The sequence below is a fragment of the Phyllostomus hastatus genome, unplaced genomic scaffold (assembly GCF_019186645.2).
Source record: "Phyllostomus hastatus isolate PE091 unplaced genomic scaffold, TTU_PhHast_1.1 phas_contig_1048, whole genome shotgun sequence".
Taxonomy (NCBI): domain Eukaryota; kingdom Metazoa; phylum Chordata; class Mammalia; order Chiroptera; family Phyllostomidae; genus Phyllostomus; species Phyllostomus hastatus.
This window is the reverse complement of record NW_025333513.1, coordinates 783,658-798,742: the sequence shown is the minus strand read 5'-3', so window position 1 is coordinate 798,742 and position 15,085 is coordinate 783,658. Positions and strand designations below refer to the sequence as shown.

General features: G+C 38.9%; 1 protein-coding gene across 1 annotated transcript in view; it reads right to left on the bottom strand.

Annotated features, from left to right (window-relative positions):
- ILRUN (inflammation and lipid regulator with UBA-like and NBR1-like domains) overlaps nt 1-15,085 on the bottom strand; it is a 106,757-nt gene that overhangs the window by 60,283 nt on the left and 31,389 nt on the right. Inside the window, exon 2 of the mRNA XM_045835018.1 lies at nt 5,274-5,428. Within this exon, the coding sequence (XP_045690974.1) occupies nt 5,274-5,428 (155 nt within the window). The remainder of the gene's footprint in view (nt 1-5,273; nt 5,429-15,085) is intronic.

Below are 15,085 nucleotides of genomic sequence, written 5' to 3'. Positions count from 1 at the left end.
GTAAGAGGTGTTTATACGAAGGACAGAAATGTCACAACAGAGAAATGGCTTTGGCAGAAATGTCCTTCCTCCTTTGGAAGTGGCAAAGATCTTTTTTGGCACCAACTCCTGTGTACCTATTTTCATGTAAACTAATGCAAAATGAGAAATCCATATATTGATTTGCTATGACTAGTCATAGGGAGCCACATAGTGATTAGATGTGATTTTTCTTGTGAGGTATCTCCAATACACTCCTTCTTACCACAAACAAAGACATCTATATATCTTTCTGAGGGATATATGTTCATTATACAAATAAATCACTATGAAAAGATAGACATGGCAGGATATGGCATACTTGAAATTTACCTAATAGTACTCACCAGGCTGGTTTTGATATGCATGATGGCTTACTATTGAAAAGAGAACCAGAGAGAAAAGCAACCAGAGCTCTACTGCTGCAATCTCAGCCCCATTGTCAACAGCACCCTCTCTGGCCCTTGGGTCTGAAGGGATAGCAGATGAAACAGTGGCCAGTGTGCTTTGTCATTCCCTCTTAAGAAAAACTGTCAGTGAAGTGTCCTCTTAAGTTAAACACTACAGAGAGCAATTGCAGCTGGTAGAAAGAGTGTAGATGATACAATGGTAATATATGCAAATTTTATTTTTCATTTCTGGGGCCTATGGCCTGGCAAAAGCATATCTGTCTTATACCAAGAGTAGTAGCAGCTGACATAAAGCATCTTGGAAAATGTTGGTCTTTTTAAAGACCAAGATCCAAGAAGAAAATTAAACCTTGTTGTAGGGCTGAATTCACAATTATTTTCTAAAATACAGACACACACACACCTACCTGTAACAAGACAGTATCTGTTCATATGAAAACCCCTATAAAGTTTGGAGATTGCATTTCAAAGTAAGTGATATAAAAACATTGATTTTGTTGCCATTTTCTCCCTGTACCTGATAAAATGACTTGAACATAATAAAATTTGTTGAATGAATGAACTTGTAAGAAGATAAGGTAAACCATGACTGTCTAGGTGTGGGAAATACTTGGCTCTCCATAAGCAGCTGAGAGGGTCAGATCTCTCGGGCATGCAAAGAGGGAGCACTGCTCTATTCCAGGGAGAAGTGAATTAGCTGGTAAAACATTATATGCTTCATGTTAAATTATGCAGCTACAGTCCTGATCATTTTAGTATGCTACATACCCTATTGATGTGGTACTTAGAGAGAGCCTCTTGAAAAAACTGGAAGAGCACACACCATCACCTCTGAAGTGTTAATTTACTATGAACTGAAGAACCATGATCCGTCTTCTGAGAGGTGCCAATAATTCACTATGACATACAGTTCTTACAGCCCGAACTGTCAGGTCAGGTGACTCTGAAAGAGTCAAAGATACTGATTCCACCTGACTAAGTGCACCTAAAACCAAGATTTGATAAGTACAACACAACAGGCTTCAAATTAAGTCTGTTACAAACTGGCTTAATGGGGGATGAATATATATATGAAAAGACTAATCTGTATTTTATGATTTTCCAAAATTGTCACAGGCATGCATATGATTAAGGCTGTGTTTCTCCAGTTGTCATGGAACATAATTTTATTTAAAAAAAAAAAAAGTAAAAACAACCCCACCCCCAATTTTGCAATTTTGAGATGATAAAGGGCATGGCAAAAATGAAATAAAAGTCCAGCAGTTCCAGAAAGCCTGAGACTTACTATGTATGTGAGTACAAAAATAGCTTGGAGACAGTAAGGGGCATCCAAAGAAGAACGCAGAAGACAACACACCTCAGTGAAGATCCCCTATTCTTTTAATCCCAAAAGTTGGGAGACTGCATTTCAAATTAAGTGGCATAAAAACAGAGACCTTCATTGATTTTGTCACCATTACCTCCCTGTACCTGATGAAATGACTAGAACATAGAATTTGTTGAATGAATAGAGCAGAATGATCTCTATAATCATGCTCAAGAGAAAGGAAGAAAATTTACAATTTTAAGGAGCCAAAAGAAAGATGGAGAAATAGCTATTCCTTCTCAAGTTCTTCTCCAACTCTTGTTTTATATGACTTCTATGTAGTTCAAAAAATAAAGATGCCTCTCAAACCACTCTCACATGACAATCACAACTACTTCACCAGCCCTGCAAATTGAGCACTGGCCTGCGAACCAAAGGGTCGTTGGTTTGATTCCCAGTCAGGGCACACGACTGGGTTGCAGGCCAGGTCCCCAGTTGGGGGCATGTAAGAGGCAACCACACACTGATGTTTCTCATGCACTTTCTCCCTCCTTTTCCCTCTGTCTAAAAATAAACAAACAAACAAACAAATAAATCTTTAAAAAAAAAAAACTACTTCACCAAAGTCAGAGAAACACCAGAGTTATCATTCATGCTCAGCTTAACATTCACTCCACTTGGACAACACAGCATGGCTGTAACAATTCAGAAGCAGCTGTACAGTTAGTAAAGAGTATTGCCTACTCTCATCTTCAGAGGGATAGTTTCAAATTTTTACCTTAAACTCCAATGTAAACTTTCCTGCTCAAATTTCCCACAATTCTAACTCTTAAACAGTGACAAAAGTTTAAACCATAGGATCCTACACCTATGTCATTAGATGTCTCACTTCTGTTTTTCTGTGGTCTAAATCTAAGGATTTAGACAGTATTAGTAGTTTAATTTTAAACAATGTGTGGCATTTATCTTCTTTGGGGAAGCTGTTGGGACAGCTATGTGCAGTTTCTATTAATCTCATCTGCTGTATATTTGAATACCTGACATGCCTGAAACATGACAGCAGAGAGGATCAAGAAAATTATTTATGAAACTCTTTCAGTGAGCACTACCTCTTAGGGAAGATTATGAATGAGAGTAAGAGAGCCAGAGAAGAAATAGCAAAGGTCTGCCCTACTTCTGTGTTTCTACTCTAGTTCCAGATTAGGATGGCTCCAAAGAACAGTGCAATGCACACTTTTCCTCTCTCTAATAACATACCCATCACTCAGTTATTGGAGGCCAGGTTCTCCTTAATCAGATGGAGAACATTTAGTGTACAGATAGAAAACTACTTTACAACTGGTTGAACAAATTCCAGAAGAATAAAAAATCTATTTGTTCAAAGTATGTTGAAAGGTAAATCTCTAGCATTTGTGGCCCAACTAAGAGGCGTTCAGGAACAAAAAATGCTGTTTACAGGAAAAAAGGCTGCAGCCCCACAGGCTGTTTTAAACTAAAGTTAGTATGTAAAAACAGGAGGAAAAGGCACCCAGGCACACCAATACAGATTTTCTCCACATCAAAGGGAAAGGCAGGCTCTGTGAGGTTCTGATTTTACAGCCTAGCCATTTTATGTTAATCCTCCCTTTAACACCCCCTCTCCTCATTAACCCCCATAACTGTCTAGTGAATGAGCCAATATATCAAGAGGTTTTCTAAAATATAAAACAGTTATTCTGCAACAAGATGGTATTTAAAATATTTAAACATTACTCTAATAACTTATAATATTTAAAAGCACTATAATGACCTCATGGAAGTCCAGACCACTTTCACTATAAATAACAAGATCTTAGATAAATTTTTTAAAAGCTAAATAAAACTTTTGAATATTTCACACTTTCTAAATAAATGACACACTTAAAAATTTCATGTATAAGTTTCAAAAGCATTTAAAAAATTTTTTATACAATTTTATATATTTACTTTTAGAGAGAGGGGAAAAGAGGAAGAGAAACACCAATGTGTGAGAGATGTATCAGTAGGCTGCCTCTCACATGCCCCCAAATGGGGACCTGGTCCACAACCGAGGCATGTGCCCTGACTGGGGGGCTCAAAGAGGCGACCCTTGGGTTCACAGGCTGGCACTCAATCCACTGAGCCACACCAGCCATGGCTCAAAAATGTTTTGTTTTTTTTGATCAGTAATAGCAGGTTTAATAATAACAGCAGGTTTAAGGGAGAAATACATAAATAGAGGCTGAATTAAAGACATTGTTTTCATATTTTTTAAAGTAGGCAGTTATTAAGAAAGCTAAGAAAGAAATCAGGCAAAGTAAAGATAATCAAACTTCAAACAAGAATTTCAAGAAAAATTAAAAAATATGGCTATTTTCCCATACTACCATATGCCTCTCAAAGTAACAATGTGACACACTGTTATAAACAAACGGGAGAAGAGGCTAATAAAAATTTTATGGAGCCACAGATGTCCACAGCCATCTATAACACTAGATCAGGCTAAATGATGTGTGTTTGCTCCACAACTCACTGAACCTTTATCCAAGGGAGAATTACTTCTAAATAAGCCAGAAAAATCTAAGAATAATAATTTGATATATTAGTTCTTTTATAAAAGTCTAGCTTAGCCAGCCTTTCCCCATCATAAAAGAAATATAAAGAAAAGTAAATAGTCAATAAAAATTTACTTCTATAGAGCTTGAACCCACAGAATTTTACACCTCATTATCAGATTACTTGCTAGTGAGGGTACCTCCACAATTCCCAATTTTCAGCTAGATATCCTTTTGCCTACTTTTCTCTCAGAATTTCTGTCTCAAAAACAAGGATGTTAAAGCATCCTCACCCAGTCAGCATAAATTTTTATTGGATGGGACAAAGAATACTAAACCCACTCAAATATAAAGTCATTAGAAAAAAATTTAACAATTAAAAGGTAATAGTTAACAGTTACCAGACACATACTCAAACACCATTTTCAAAGAACTATGGTTAGATTAATTTTAATTTTTCTTAAAGTCAGCAATATACCAAAAACAATGCTTTAAAAAAACAATTTCTCAATTGTTCCAACTTTCCCATTATAAGCAAATCCCCAGTTCTCACCCTATTTTTCAAAGTGTATTAACGTCTCAATATTTCAATGAAATTTCAGACAGAATCATCCTGTGGTTGTAAAAAAATTAGCTCACAGCTCTTATTTTAGCTAACTTGTTCTATTCACGGCTGTTCCTCCACTAGTCTGATGGAAATAACTGGCAAACGAACTAGAGCAGAATTAAAGGCTTGGAGTACAACTACCACACACAGGCCGAGTTCCTGGTATCGAATGAATATTGAACTGTGTTCAGATGCCATCAAGACCTAAATTTTTCTTCCTAATATGGGGTAAGGGATATTTTGTTGATGTTTGGTCATGATACGAGTATAAGAAATGCTACATCATGTGTAAGAAAAATCCCAAGAGTTACACAATCACACTTCTAAAATTACTAAGAAAAAGAAAACTGGATAAGGAGAACTGCCCACTACATATTTACCAGAATTCTGGATCCGCCATGTTTTTATAAACTGAGTATCAGGAGGTATTGACTCCCCTTCTCCTATGGTGACATCTTCAACAAAAGACATAGAAGGCATACTGATGTTTGGGCTCTCGAAGTCATAATAGGCGCCAATTGCTGCTTGTAGGTTCCTACAAAGAGAAAAGGTAAAAGACTTCAGTTCTGTCCATCCTAACTGTCCAAAAAAAAAAAAAAAAGGAAAAGGCCAGTTTCTTAGGGTTTGTAAAAGAACCTAAGGCTCTTGGTATGTAAATCTTCAGAGCCAGTGATTTTGGCTGAGGAACAACAGGAAAAACACCAGGACCAACAACCAGTGCACCATTTTCACCAAAAGTACCCACATAAAAAGCAACAAACAGCACTGTTGGCTAAAACATGAAGAAATTTCCCTCTTATCCAAAAGGAGAGCAAGTATGAGTCTAGCAAGTCAATTAAGAGAGTTCCTCTGCAGCTATGACAGAAATTCAAAACATTCTAATTTTGTAAAAAAGCAATATATGCATAGTTTAAAAATTTCATATAGTGAAAAATACCCACCTTGTCTCCTTTCCTATACACACACGTAATTGTTCATATAACTTTCTTAAACACCTTTGCATAACTTTCTTATGCACATACAAACAAGTAATATATAGTCTCATTTTGCCCCTTTTACACAATTGGTAGTATATTCACTGCCTTTTGCTTTATTCTTTCAGTCCTGTCATGAGGACATTTTTATGTCAGTGCATAATGAGTATCCTCACTGGTTTTTAGATCTGTATCCATTATATAGATACATAATTATTTATGTAACTAGACCACTTCTGAGTTTGTTTCCAAGCTTTAATTCTTCCATAAATAAGCTTATGCACACAGTTAAGTGCATCTATAAGAGAAATCCCTGTAAGTCATACCACTAGGTCACAGGGTATATACTTATGGTTTCTATATATATATAAACTTCCTTCAATAAAAGTTGTATACTTAGGAGACTTCTGGTCAAGATGGAGGCATAAGTAAGCATGGCTCACCACCTCGCACAACCATAGCAAAAATTACAGCTAGACTACAAAATAAGAATCACTCACAATATTCAGAAAAATGGAGCTATACAAGAGTCCAACAACCAAGGAATTAAAGAAGTCACATTAATCCAAACACGTAGGAGGGGCAGAGATGCAGAGACACTCGGAAATGCAAAACGGACGGTTCCACATCCACGTGTGGTAGATAAAAATCGGAGGGACACCTCAGGAGGGAGGGACTCCTCGGGAGGGAGGGATCCCAGCCTCAGACCAGACCACTCAGCCCACAGTTCCAGTGCTAGGAGGATAAGTCCCCATAACTTCTGGCTGTGAAAATCAGTGTGTGTGTGTGTGGGGGGGGGGTTGGCTAATGGAAGAAACTACAGGTTTCTCAGTAGTCTTCCCTTAAAGGGCACAAACAGACTTAGAACTTATGCAGACTCACTCCCTCTAGGCTTCAGCACCAGGAGAGCAGCTGGAAGGGCACCAGTGGCATGTGGGGAAAAACTGAAGTGCCTGGCATCAGGATGAGTACCAGGGACAGCTTTCTCCCAGACAAAACACCAGAAGCCCAGCAGTGGCACTGTCCCTGTTCTGAGCCCGTCCCCACACACAGCCACAAAGTGGCAACACCGTATCAGAGACTGCAACAACCTGGTTCACTTGGGTTACCCCCGGAAACTACCTCAGGCTCTGCCACACCCAATTTACTGGTGCACTTGTCTACTATAGGCCACGCTACAAATCAATGATTTGGAACATAAGGAAGCAAAAGAAAAACAACCACACAAAACAACAAGAAGAAAAAAGAATCCAAAAAATAAAATGAGGATAGTATAAATAGCCTCTCAGACAATTTTAAGAGGTCCAACATTCACCTCATAGGGGTATCGTAAAAAAAAGAGAAAGAGCAAGAAATTGGAAATCTATCTGAAAAAAAAAAAAAGGTGAAAGAACACTTCCCTAATTTGGTGAAGGAAATAACATACAAATCTAGGAAGTGCAGAGAATCCCAATTATGATGGATGCAAAGAGGCCCACTCCAAGACACATCGTTATTAAAAGGCCAAAGGTTAAAGATAAAAACTCTGACTTCCTGCAAGATGGAGGCATAGGTGGACGCACCGTACCTCCACACACAACCAAGATTGGAACAACAACAATTTAGAGGCAGAATAACACCCAGAACTGACAGAGAATTTATCTGAATGGAAGTCGGACAGCCAAGAAGTTGAAGTAGACCTGTTCATCCAGACCGGTAGAAGGGGTGGAGACGAGCAGCCAGGCGTGGGTCTCGGCCAGAGAACAGGGAGAATTGGGCACATAAGGCAACCGGGAGCACGTAAGGCATCTGGGGCGCGCAAGATCGCAGCAGGTGGACCCTGAGTACACAAGCGGCAGCTGGAAGACCCAGTGAGGTGGAGATTGTGGAGCAGGGCAGAGTGTGCAACCAAGGATCCCAGGGAAGGGACTGAGGTCCTACGGAGAACAGAGCTACTGCCATTGTTCCCTCTCGACCCTGCCCTCATATACAATGTCACAATCTAGCGACTGGGGTGCCAAGCCCTGGTGAACACCTAAGGCTCCACCCCTCACCATAGCAGGAGTAACCAGACCAAAATAAAAAAAAGAGAGAGAGAGAGGGGGATGGCTCAAACAGAAGAATAAATCAGTGCCCTAAAACTCATCCTTTTGAGCAACCAAGAGATAACTAACCTATCAGATGCACAGTTCAAAACACTGGTGATCAGGAAGCTCACAGAATTGGTTGATTTTGGTCGCAAATTAGATGAACAAGTGCAGGTTACCACAAAAGAAATGAAGGGAAATGTGCAGGGAACCAATAGTGATGGGAAGGAAACTGGGACTCAAAACAGTAGGACCAGAAGGAAGAAAGAAACAAGCAAACTGGAAAGAATGGAGAAATAAGAATTCAAAAAAATGAGGAGAAGCTTAGGAACCTCCAGGACATCTTTAAACGTTCCAACATCCGAATTATAGGGGTACCAGAAGGGGAAGAGGTAGAACAACAGATTGAAAACACATTTGAACAAATAATAAAGGAGAACTTCACCAGTCTGGCAAAGGAAATAGACTTCCAGGAACTCCAGGAAGCTCAGAGAGTCCCAAAGAAGTTGGACCCAAGGATGGACACACCAAGGCACATCATAATTACATTAGCCAAGGTGAAAATGAAGGAGAGAATCCTAGAAGCAGCAAGAGATAAGGGGACAGTCACCTACAAAGGAGTTCCCATCAGACTGTCAGCTGTTTCTCAAAAGAGACCTTGCAGGCAAGAAGGGGCTGGAAAGAAGTATTCCAAGGCATGAAAGACAAGGACCTATATCCCAGACTACTCTATCCAGCAAAGCTTTCATTTAGAATGGAAGGGCAGATAAAGTGCTTCTCAGATAAGGTCAAGTTAAAGGAGTTCATCGTCACCAAGCCCTTATTTTATGAAATGTTAAAGGGACTTATCTAAGAAAAGAAGATTAAAAAAAAAACATGTATAGTAAAAAGACAGCAAACTCACAATTATTAACAACCACACCTAAAGCAGAACCAAAAGAAACTAAGCAAACAACTAGAACAGGAACAGAACTACAGAAATGGAGATCACATGAAGGGTTATCAACAGGGGAGTGGGAGGAGGAGAAAGGGGGAAAAGGTGCAGAGAATAAGTAGCATAGATGGTAGGTAGGAAATAGACAGGGGGAGGTTAAGAATAGTATGAGGAAAAGTAGAAGCTGAAGAACTTATAAATATGACACATGGACATGAACTAAAGGGGGGGAGTGGGTGGGAGAGGGTGTGCAGGGTGGAGGGGAGTGAAGGGGGGAAATGGGACAACTGTAATAGCATAATCGATAAAATATATTTTAAAAAAAGACAGACTCTTTTTTTTTAAAGATTTTATTTATTTATTTTTTAGAAACGGAAGGGTGGGAGATAGAGAGAGAGAAACATCAATGTGTGGTTGCTGGGGGTTATAGCCTGCAACCCAGGCATGTGCCCTGACTGGGAATCGAACCTGCGACACTTTGGTACGCAGCCCGAGCTCAATCCACTGAGCTACACCAGCCGGGAGAAAGACAGACTCTTAAAAGCAAGAGATAAGAAGTCAGTTACTGGAGGTTGCCAAATGAGAAGGGAGAGGGTAAGAATGGGAGAAGAGGTGAGGGGATTAAGAAGTACAAATCGGGAATTACAGAATAGCCATGGGGATGTAAAGTATAGTAGAGGGAAGAAAGTTTCCAAAGAACTTATACGCATGACCCATGGATATGAACAATGGTTGGGGGATTGCCTGATTGTAGTGGGGGTTATGGGTGGAAGGGGTCAAAAGGGGAAAAATCAGGACAACTATAATAGCATAATCAATAAAATATAATTAAAAAAATAAATTTAAAAAAAGAAGTAAAAACTGGTAGGTATAGAATAGACAGGGGGATGTTAAGAATAGTATAGGAAAGGGAGTATCCAAAGAACTTATATGAATGACCCATGAACATGAACTAAGGCGGGGAGGATTGCCAGAGGGAATAGGTAGTACCTGGTGGAGGGGACAAAGGGGGAAAATTGGGAAAACTGTAATAGTATAATCAATAAAATTTATTTTTTAAAAAGTTGTACACTTAATGCTCCCATCAAGAATGTATTCAGTGTTTATTCCCCTACTTGCTCAACAGTGTTTCTCCAATGTTTTAGATTTTTGTCAATCTGAAGATGAAAAGTAAGATCTCAGTGAGGTCTTAAAATGATTTTCTTTTTTTATGAGAGATAGTAAGTATCTTTTACATGTTTATAAGACATTTGTAGTTTCTTTTTTGGAAGCATCAGTTTGTAAAAGTTGGTGTTCTTTTAAATTACTCATAAACCCCCTTAGGCCAGAAGGATCTAGCAAGCACACAAACCAGGGTCCCTAACTGAACACAATAGCATGACTGACAATTCGTTGTGTCAGTGCCAGAAACAAAAGGCCACTAAGGGGTTTAAGTACACTATGTTCATTACAGAGATCAAAGAAATTGTTGGTAACTACATTAAATGCTTCTCTTACAGTCTTATTCAAGCTAGCAACATCATCCCCAGTCCCCACAGTAGGCTAACATCATAAATTGCATTTTCTGTAAGCATATCCTACCCATAAGTCAATGGATCCAGTAAACTGTTTATTCCCCTTCACCAGAGGACTTTTTCATTGTTTTTAGAGAGAGGCAGACAGACATCAATGTGAGAGAGAAACACAGACTGGCTGCCTCCCATATCTATGGTGACCAAGGTCAAGCCTGGAACCTTTCAGTTTACAGGACGTTGCTGGAACCAACCAAGCCACACCGGCCAGGGCCAATGAATTGTTTTTAATTACGCATAAACATAGCATGAAATAAGCTCTGACAGTACACAATTATTCAACAGACAAGCTATTAACAGCAAGTACCTTTTCTGCTGGGAGGCCCGCCTGCTCCTCCAGGTGTTTGCAACTGCCAGAAAGACTGACTATATTTAGAGCAGTTACCTCAAGTCAAGCCTCATGCAATGGTGGCCTATTATATTAGTCAATAATGACTGGAATTACACCACCACCAGCTTCGTGCCTATCCTTGATGTGCTAGATAAATTTTACATGGAGAAGAGCTGAGCCAGTGGCCAAACTGTGCCCATTTGCTTGACTATTCAATAGGAAGGCTGGTACTTGAGTCTTCCTAGCAACTTCCTGATCCAGCTGGTTATGATCCAAAGTGAAGAATATATGACTGGTCAAACTTGGGGAGGCCCAACCCCTCACTCCCACAAACAGGTTTAGGAATACATGCGGAATCAGCATTACACTTGGGGATCGAGGATAAAATGAAGGACAGAAAAATAAGCCTAGTTTGCATTTTGTTCTTCTGAAAACTTTTTATAGCAGTTATGTGTCCAGCTTTACATGAAGATCATTTTTCTGCTGCAAATCTCCAGCAAGTAGCCTGCTGAAAAGTTTCTGTTCACTTGGCTATAAAATACACTTGGGAGGGAAGAAACTGTGTACTCAGGACAACTGCCAATTCTCATCCTCAGTCTGTGTCATGTTTCACCTCTTGGCTCCGCTTGGTATCAGACAGGACTTTGAGACCACTGCAGTAGAAACACTGACAAGTGGAAAAATCCAACTACCCTACATAGGCAGATTCATTCACCTCATCAAATCTTTTCACATGCTCCAACTCATCCCACAGCCAAGCCAACAATTCTGCTTATTTTTACCTACATTATATTGGTAATTTAGACAGAGAAAGAGAAGGAAAAATTTTGAAGTCCAAAGTGAAACTGAAAGTAGTGAACTGGACTCCTGGCAGGAAGCAGGAGTGGAGGATGACAAAGCAAATTCATTTCCCAAGTTCAAGGCCTCCAGAGAGTAGACTTTTAGCCCAGTAGTGCTCTTTTAACCCATCAGACAGATACACAGCTCAAAATGTAGGTGCATGGATTCTCTGCACTCGAACCATTTGGATCACTGCCTCTCTGGATCAAAAAACAGCAGGAATAGACCAAAAAGCTCCAATTCAGTGTAAGAAAAAGGAGACATGACAGCATGTATTCCCATTCAAAACAACACACTTGCCTATTATTAGCCAATAAGAAATTCTGCATGGAACAGAGCTGGCTGAGGAGATACAAAAGGGAAAACATTGACTCAATATTCAACCAGCCTGAATGTTTAACCTTCCAGGTTCCTTCAGTATTTTTGCTCAAAAAAAATTCTCAATCTGATTTTAGATGGTTAAAAGCACCCTGGAGAACAAAGGGAGGCAGTGTAACCATAGAGAAAAAGGCACACGCTAAGATGAATGACGGTGATGGCTGCAAAACAGTGTGAACATACTCACTCCCACAGAACTATACACTTAAAAATGGTTAAACTGGTAAAATTTCATATGGCATTGTTTAAGAGGCAGCTCCTACCTCTGGCTGTGTGGCTTTGAACAAATGGCTAAACATCTATGTCAGTTTACTTCTCTGCAAAACTGAGTTTTTTGTATTATAAGGTTGGCTTATATTGTATATTACAAGGTAGGCTGTGAAGACTGAATCAGGCAGTGTGTGTAAGTACCCTAGGCTGTCATTCACCCATTCAACAAATATTTCATGAATGAGCATTTATTCATGTGCTGGGCACTCGACTTTGGCCTATGGATAGCACAGACAGCAAGACAAGGAAAGACCTTGCCTCTACAAAGCTCATAGCTAGCAGACAGAGGCAAACCAGGAACACTCAAACAAGGATAACTCCAACTGCCTCTCACACCAAGGCTATCAATTCAAGGCAACTTTTCCCACTTGAGGTGAAAAACGGGCTTGGTGCACAATACAGTTTCAACTGTACTGATTATCAGCTTAACCTGATTCAGAGCAGAAGAATTTGGTGATGCTGATATGTGAGCCCTGATGAAATGCAGTTTTGTAACTCAGAAGCAATAGCATCCAACCTTCATTTCATAAAGACACAAATGAACTGAGAGGTAAATAACTCACCCCTATTAGTAAAATTTACTATTATTGATAATTTATTATAGAATCAACTATTAATAGAATTTAGAGCCACATCTATTCAAAAGCATAAAGCTTTTAACTTTCCCAGAATTTTCTAGTTATGTAATAACAATGACCATTTGATTTCCTTAAGAACATATTAATTACCATCATAAATTCCATGATCAAATTAGTTGCAACCTTCTCATTAAGCTGAATTCTTCAAAGTGGTCAAATACCTAACTTTGCATATGTTCACAAACACAGAGTATTTATTTCTGTACTATGTATACATACATAAACCAGATTATTGGTCTTATAAAAAAATCATCTATATACTGAATATACAGTCAGGAACATCACCCAAAAACATGGGGATAGAAAACACTTAAAATCAGGAAATCAAAATTAAAGAAGCAATGCGAGAAGACTGAGTATGAGCTCAGATTCTCAAACACATAAAATTAGATACCTTCTCTTTCCATTCTCTTAATAAGAAATTCAAAATGATCCAAATTGTTTATGAAAAAAAGAAAACAATCCATCTTATTTGGACACAAATTAAAATGGGAAATCAAAATAATGAACCAATCCAATGAAGCACAAACAACAGCGGCTTTGGGCTTCAAGCAATACTCATCCCCTGCTCCCTCACAAGAAATCAGGAGGGCTTTCCTATGTCTGAACGACTGGAAAACCTTGCTAGAAAAAGGATCAGCAAAAGGATCAGCAAAAGGATGGCAGTTCTTACTAGGGCTTTCCAACATCAAAATTTGGTTATTTTAGAAGAAGCATGCTGAAATATTTAAGGATGAAGAAGAGTCATGGTATTCATAAACTTCAAATGACAAAAAATTTTATATATTAAAAAATAATTATACCAAAAATATTGCCCTGATGGTGGAGGTCAGTGGATTGAGCACAGACCTACAAACCAAAGGGTCACCAGTTCGATTCCCAGTCAGGGCACAATGCCTGGGTTGCGGACCAGGTCCCCAGTAGGGCGCGTGTGAGAGGCAAGCACACATTGATGTTTCTCATCCTCTCTTTCTTCTTCCTTTCTGCTCTCTAAAAATAAATAAATAAAAAATCTTTTTTTTTTAGAAACACTTTTTTTTTAGATTTATTTATTTATTTATTTATTTATTTATTTATTTTTTAGGGAGGGAGAGAGAGAGAGAGAGAGAGAGAGAGAGAGAGAGAGAGAGAGACATCAATGTGCGGTTGCTGGGGGTTATGGCCTGCAACCCAGGAATGTACCCTGGCTGGGAATCGAACCTGGGACACTTTGGTTCCCAGCCTGCACTCAATCCACTGAGCTACGCCAGCCAGGGCTATAAAAAATCTTTTAAAAAAATATTAACCACGTTGAATCTAGGAGGTATGTATAGGGTATATACACACTATGATTCTTTTGAATTTTCTACAGGTTTGAAAAGTTTATAATAAAAATATAAATGCAAAAAGAAGGCAGAAGAAAGAGAAGATATCCTTTTTACTGCCACTGGAGGGTATCACAAAAATTCAGGCACAGAATTACTACAACCATCTTGAGAACATAAAGGGATCGATTTGGAATCCCAGGACCCCTAATGATGAAGCTGATATATGAGGATGATAGAACAGAAAAGGGAAATAATTGCCATGTCCTTGCTGCTATAGTTGAACCACGAAATTAGGCAACCCTAGGGCCATGTTACGTTGGGTATTCTTCACCTCTGAGAAAATAAAATTGGCTTATTGTCTTATTTTTAAAAAGCAGGCTCTGAGGACACAGACCTTCAACAGTGGCATTTGTAGAAGTTTAGTTTCTAAGTGCCTCTGGCTAATATGTCAAGATCAAACTATTTTTCCTTAAAAAAAAACAAAACCTGGGGTAAAATACACATGAACATTAAAATATGTAATCTGGTGGCATTTAGTGCATCACAATGTTGTGCAAACACCACGTCTCTAGTTACTTAAAAACACCGCATACCCATTATGTACTCACTCCTTCTTTTACCTCCCCCCGTCCCCTGGCAAACACTAATCTGCTTTATGTCCCTATAAACTTGCCTATTCTAGATAATTTATATAAAAGGAATCATACAATATGCACCCTTCTGTGTCTGGCTTCTTTCACTTACCAAAATATTTTCAAGATTCATCCCAAAGAGTAGTGTATATCGATATTTCCTTCCTTTTTAAGACTAAATAATATTCTATTATATTCTATTACATGTACATACTATTTGTGTTATCCATGGGCATTTGGGTGTTTATCTT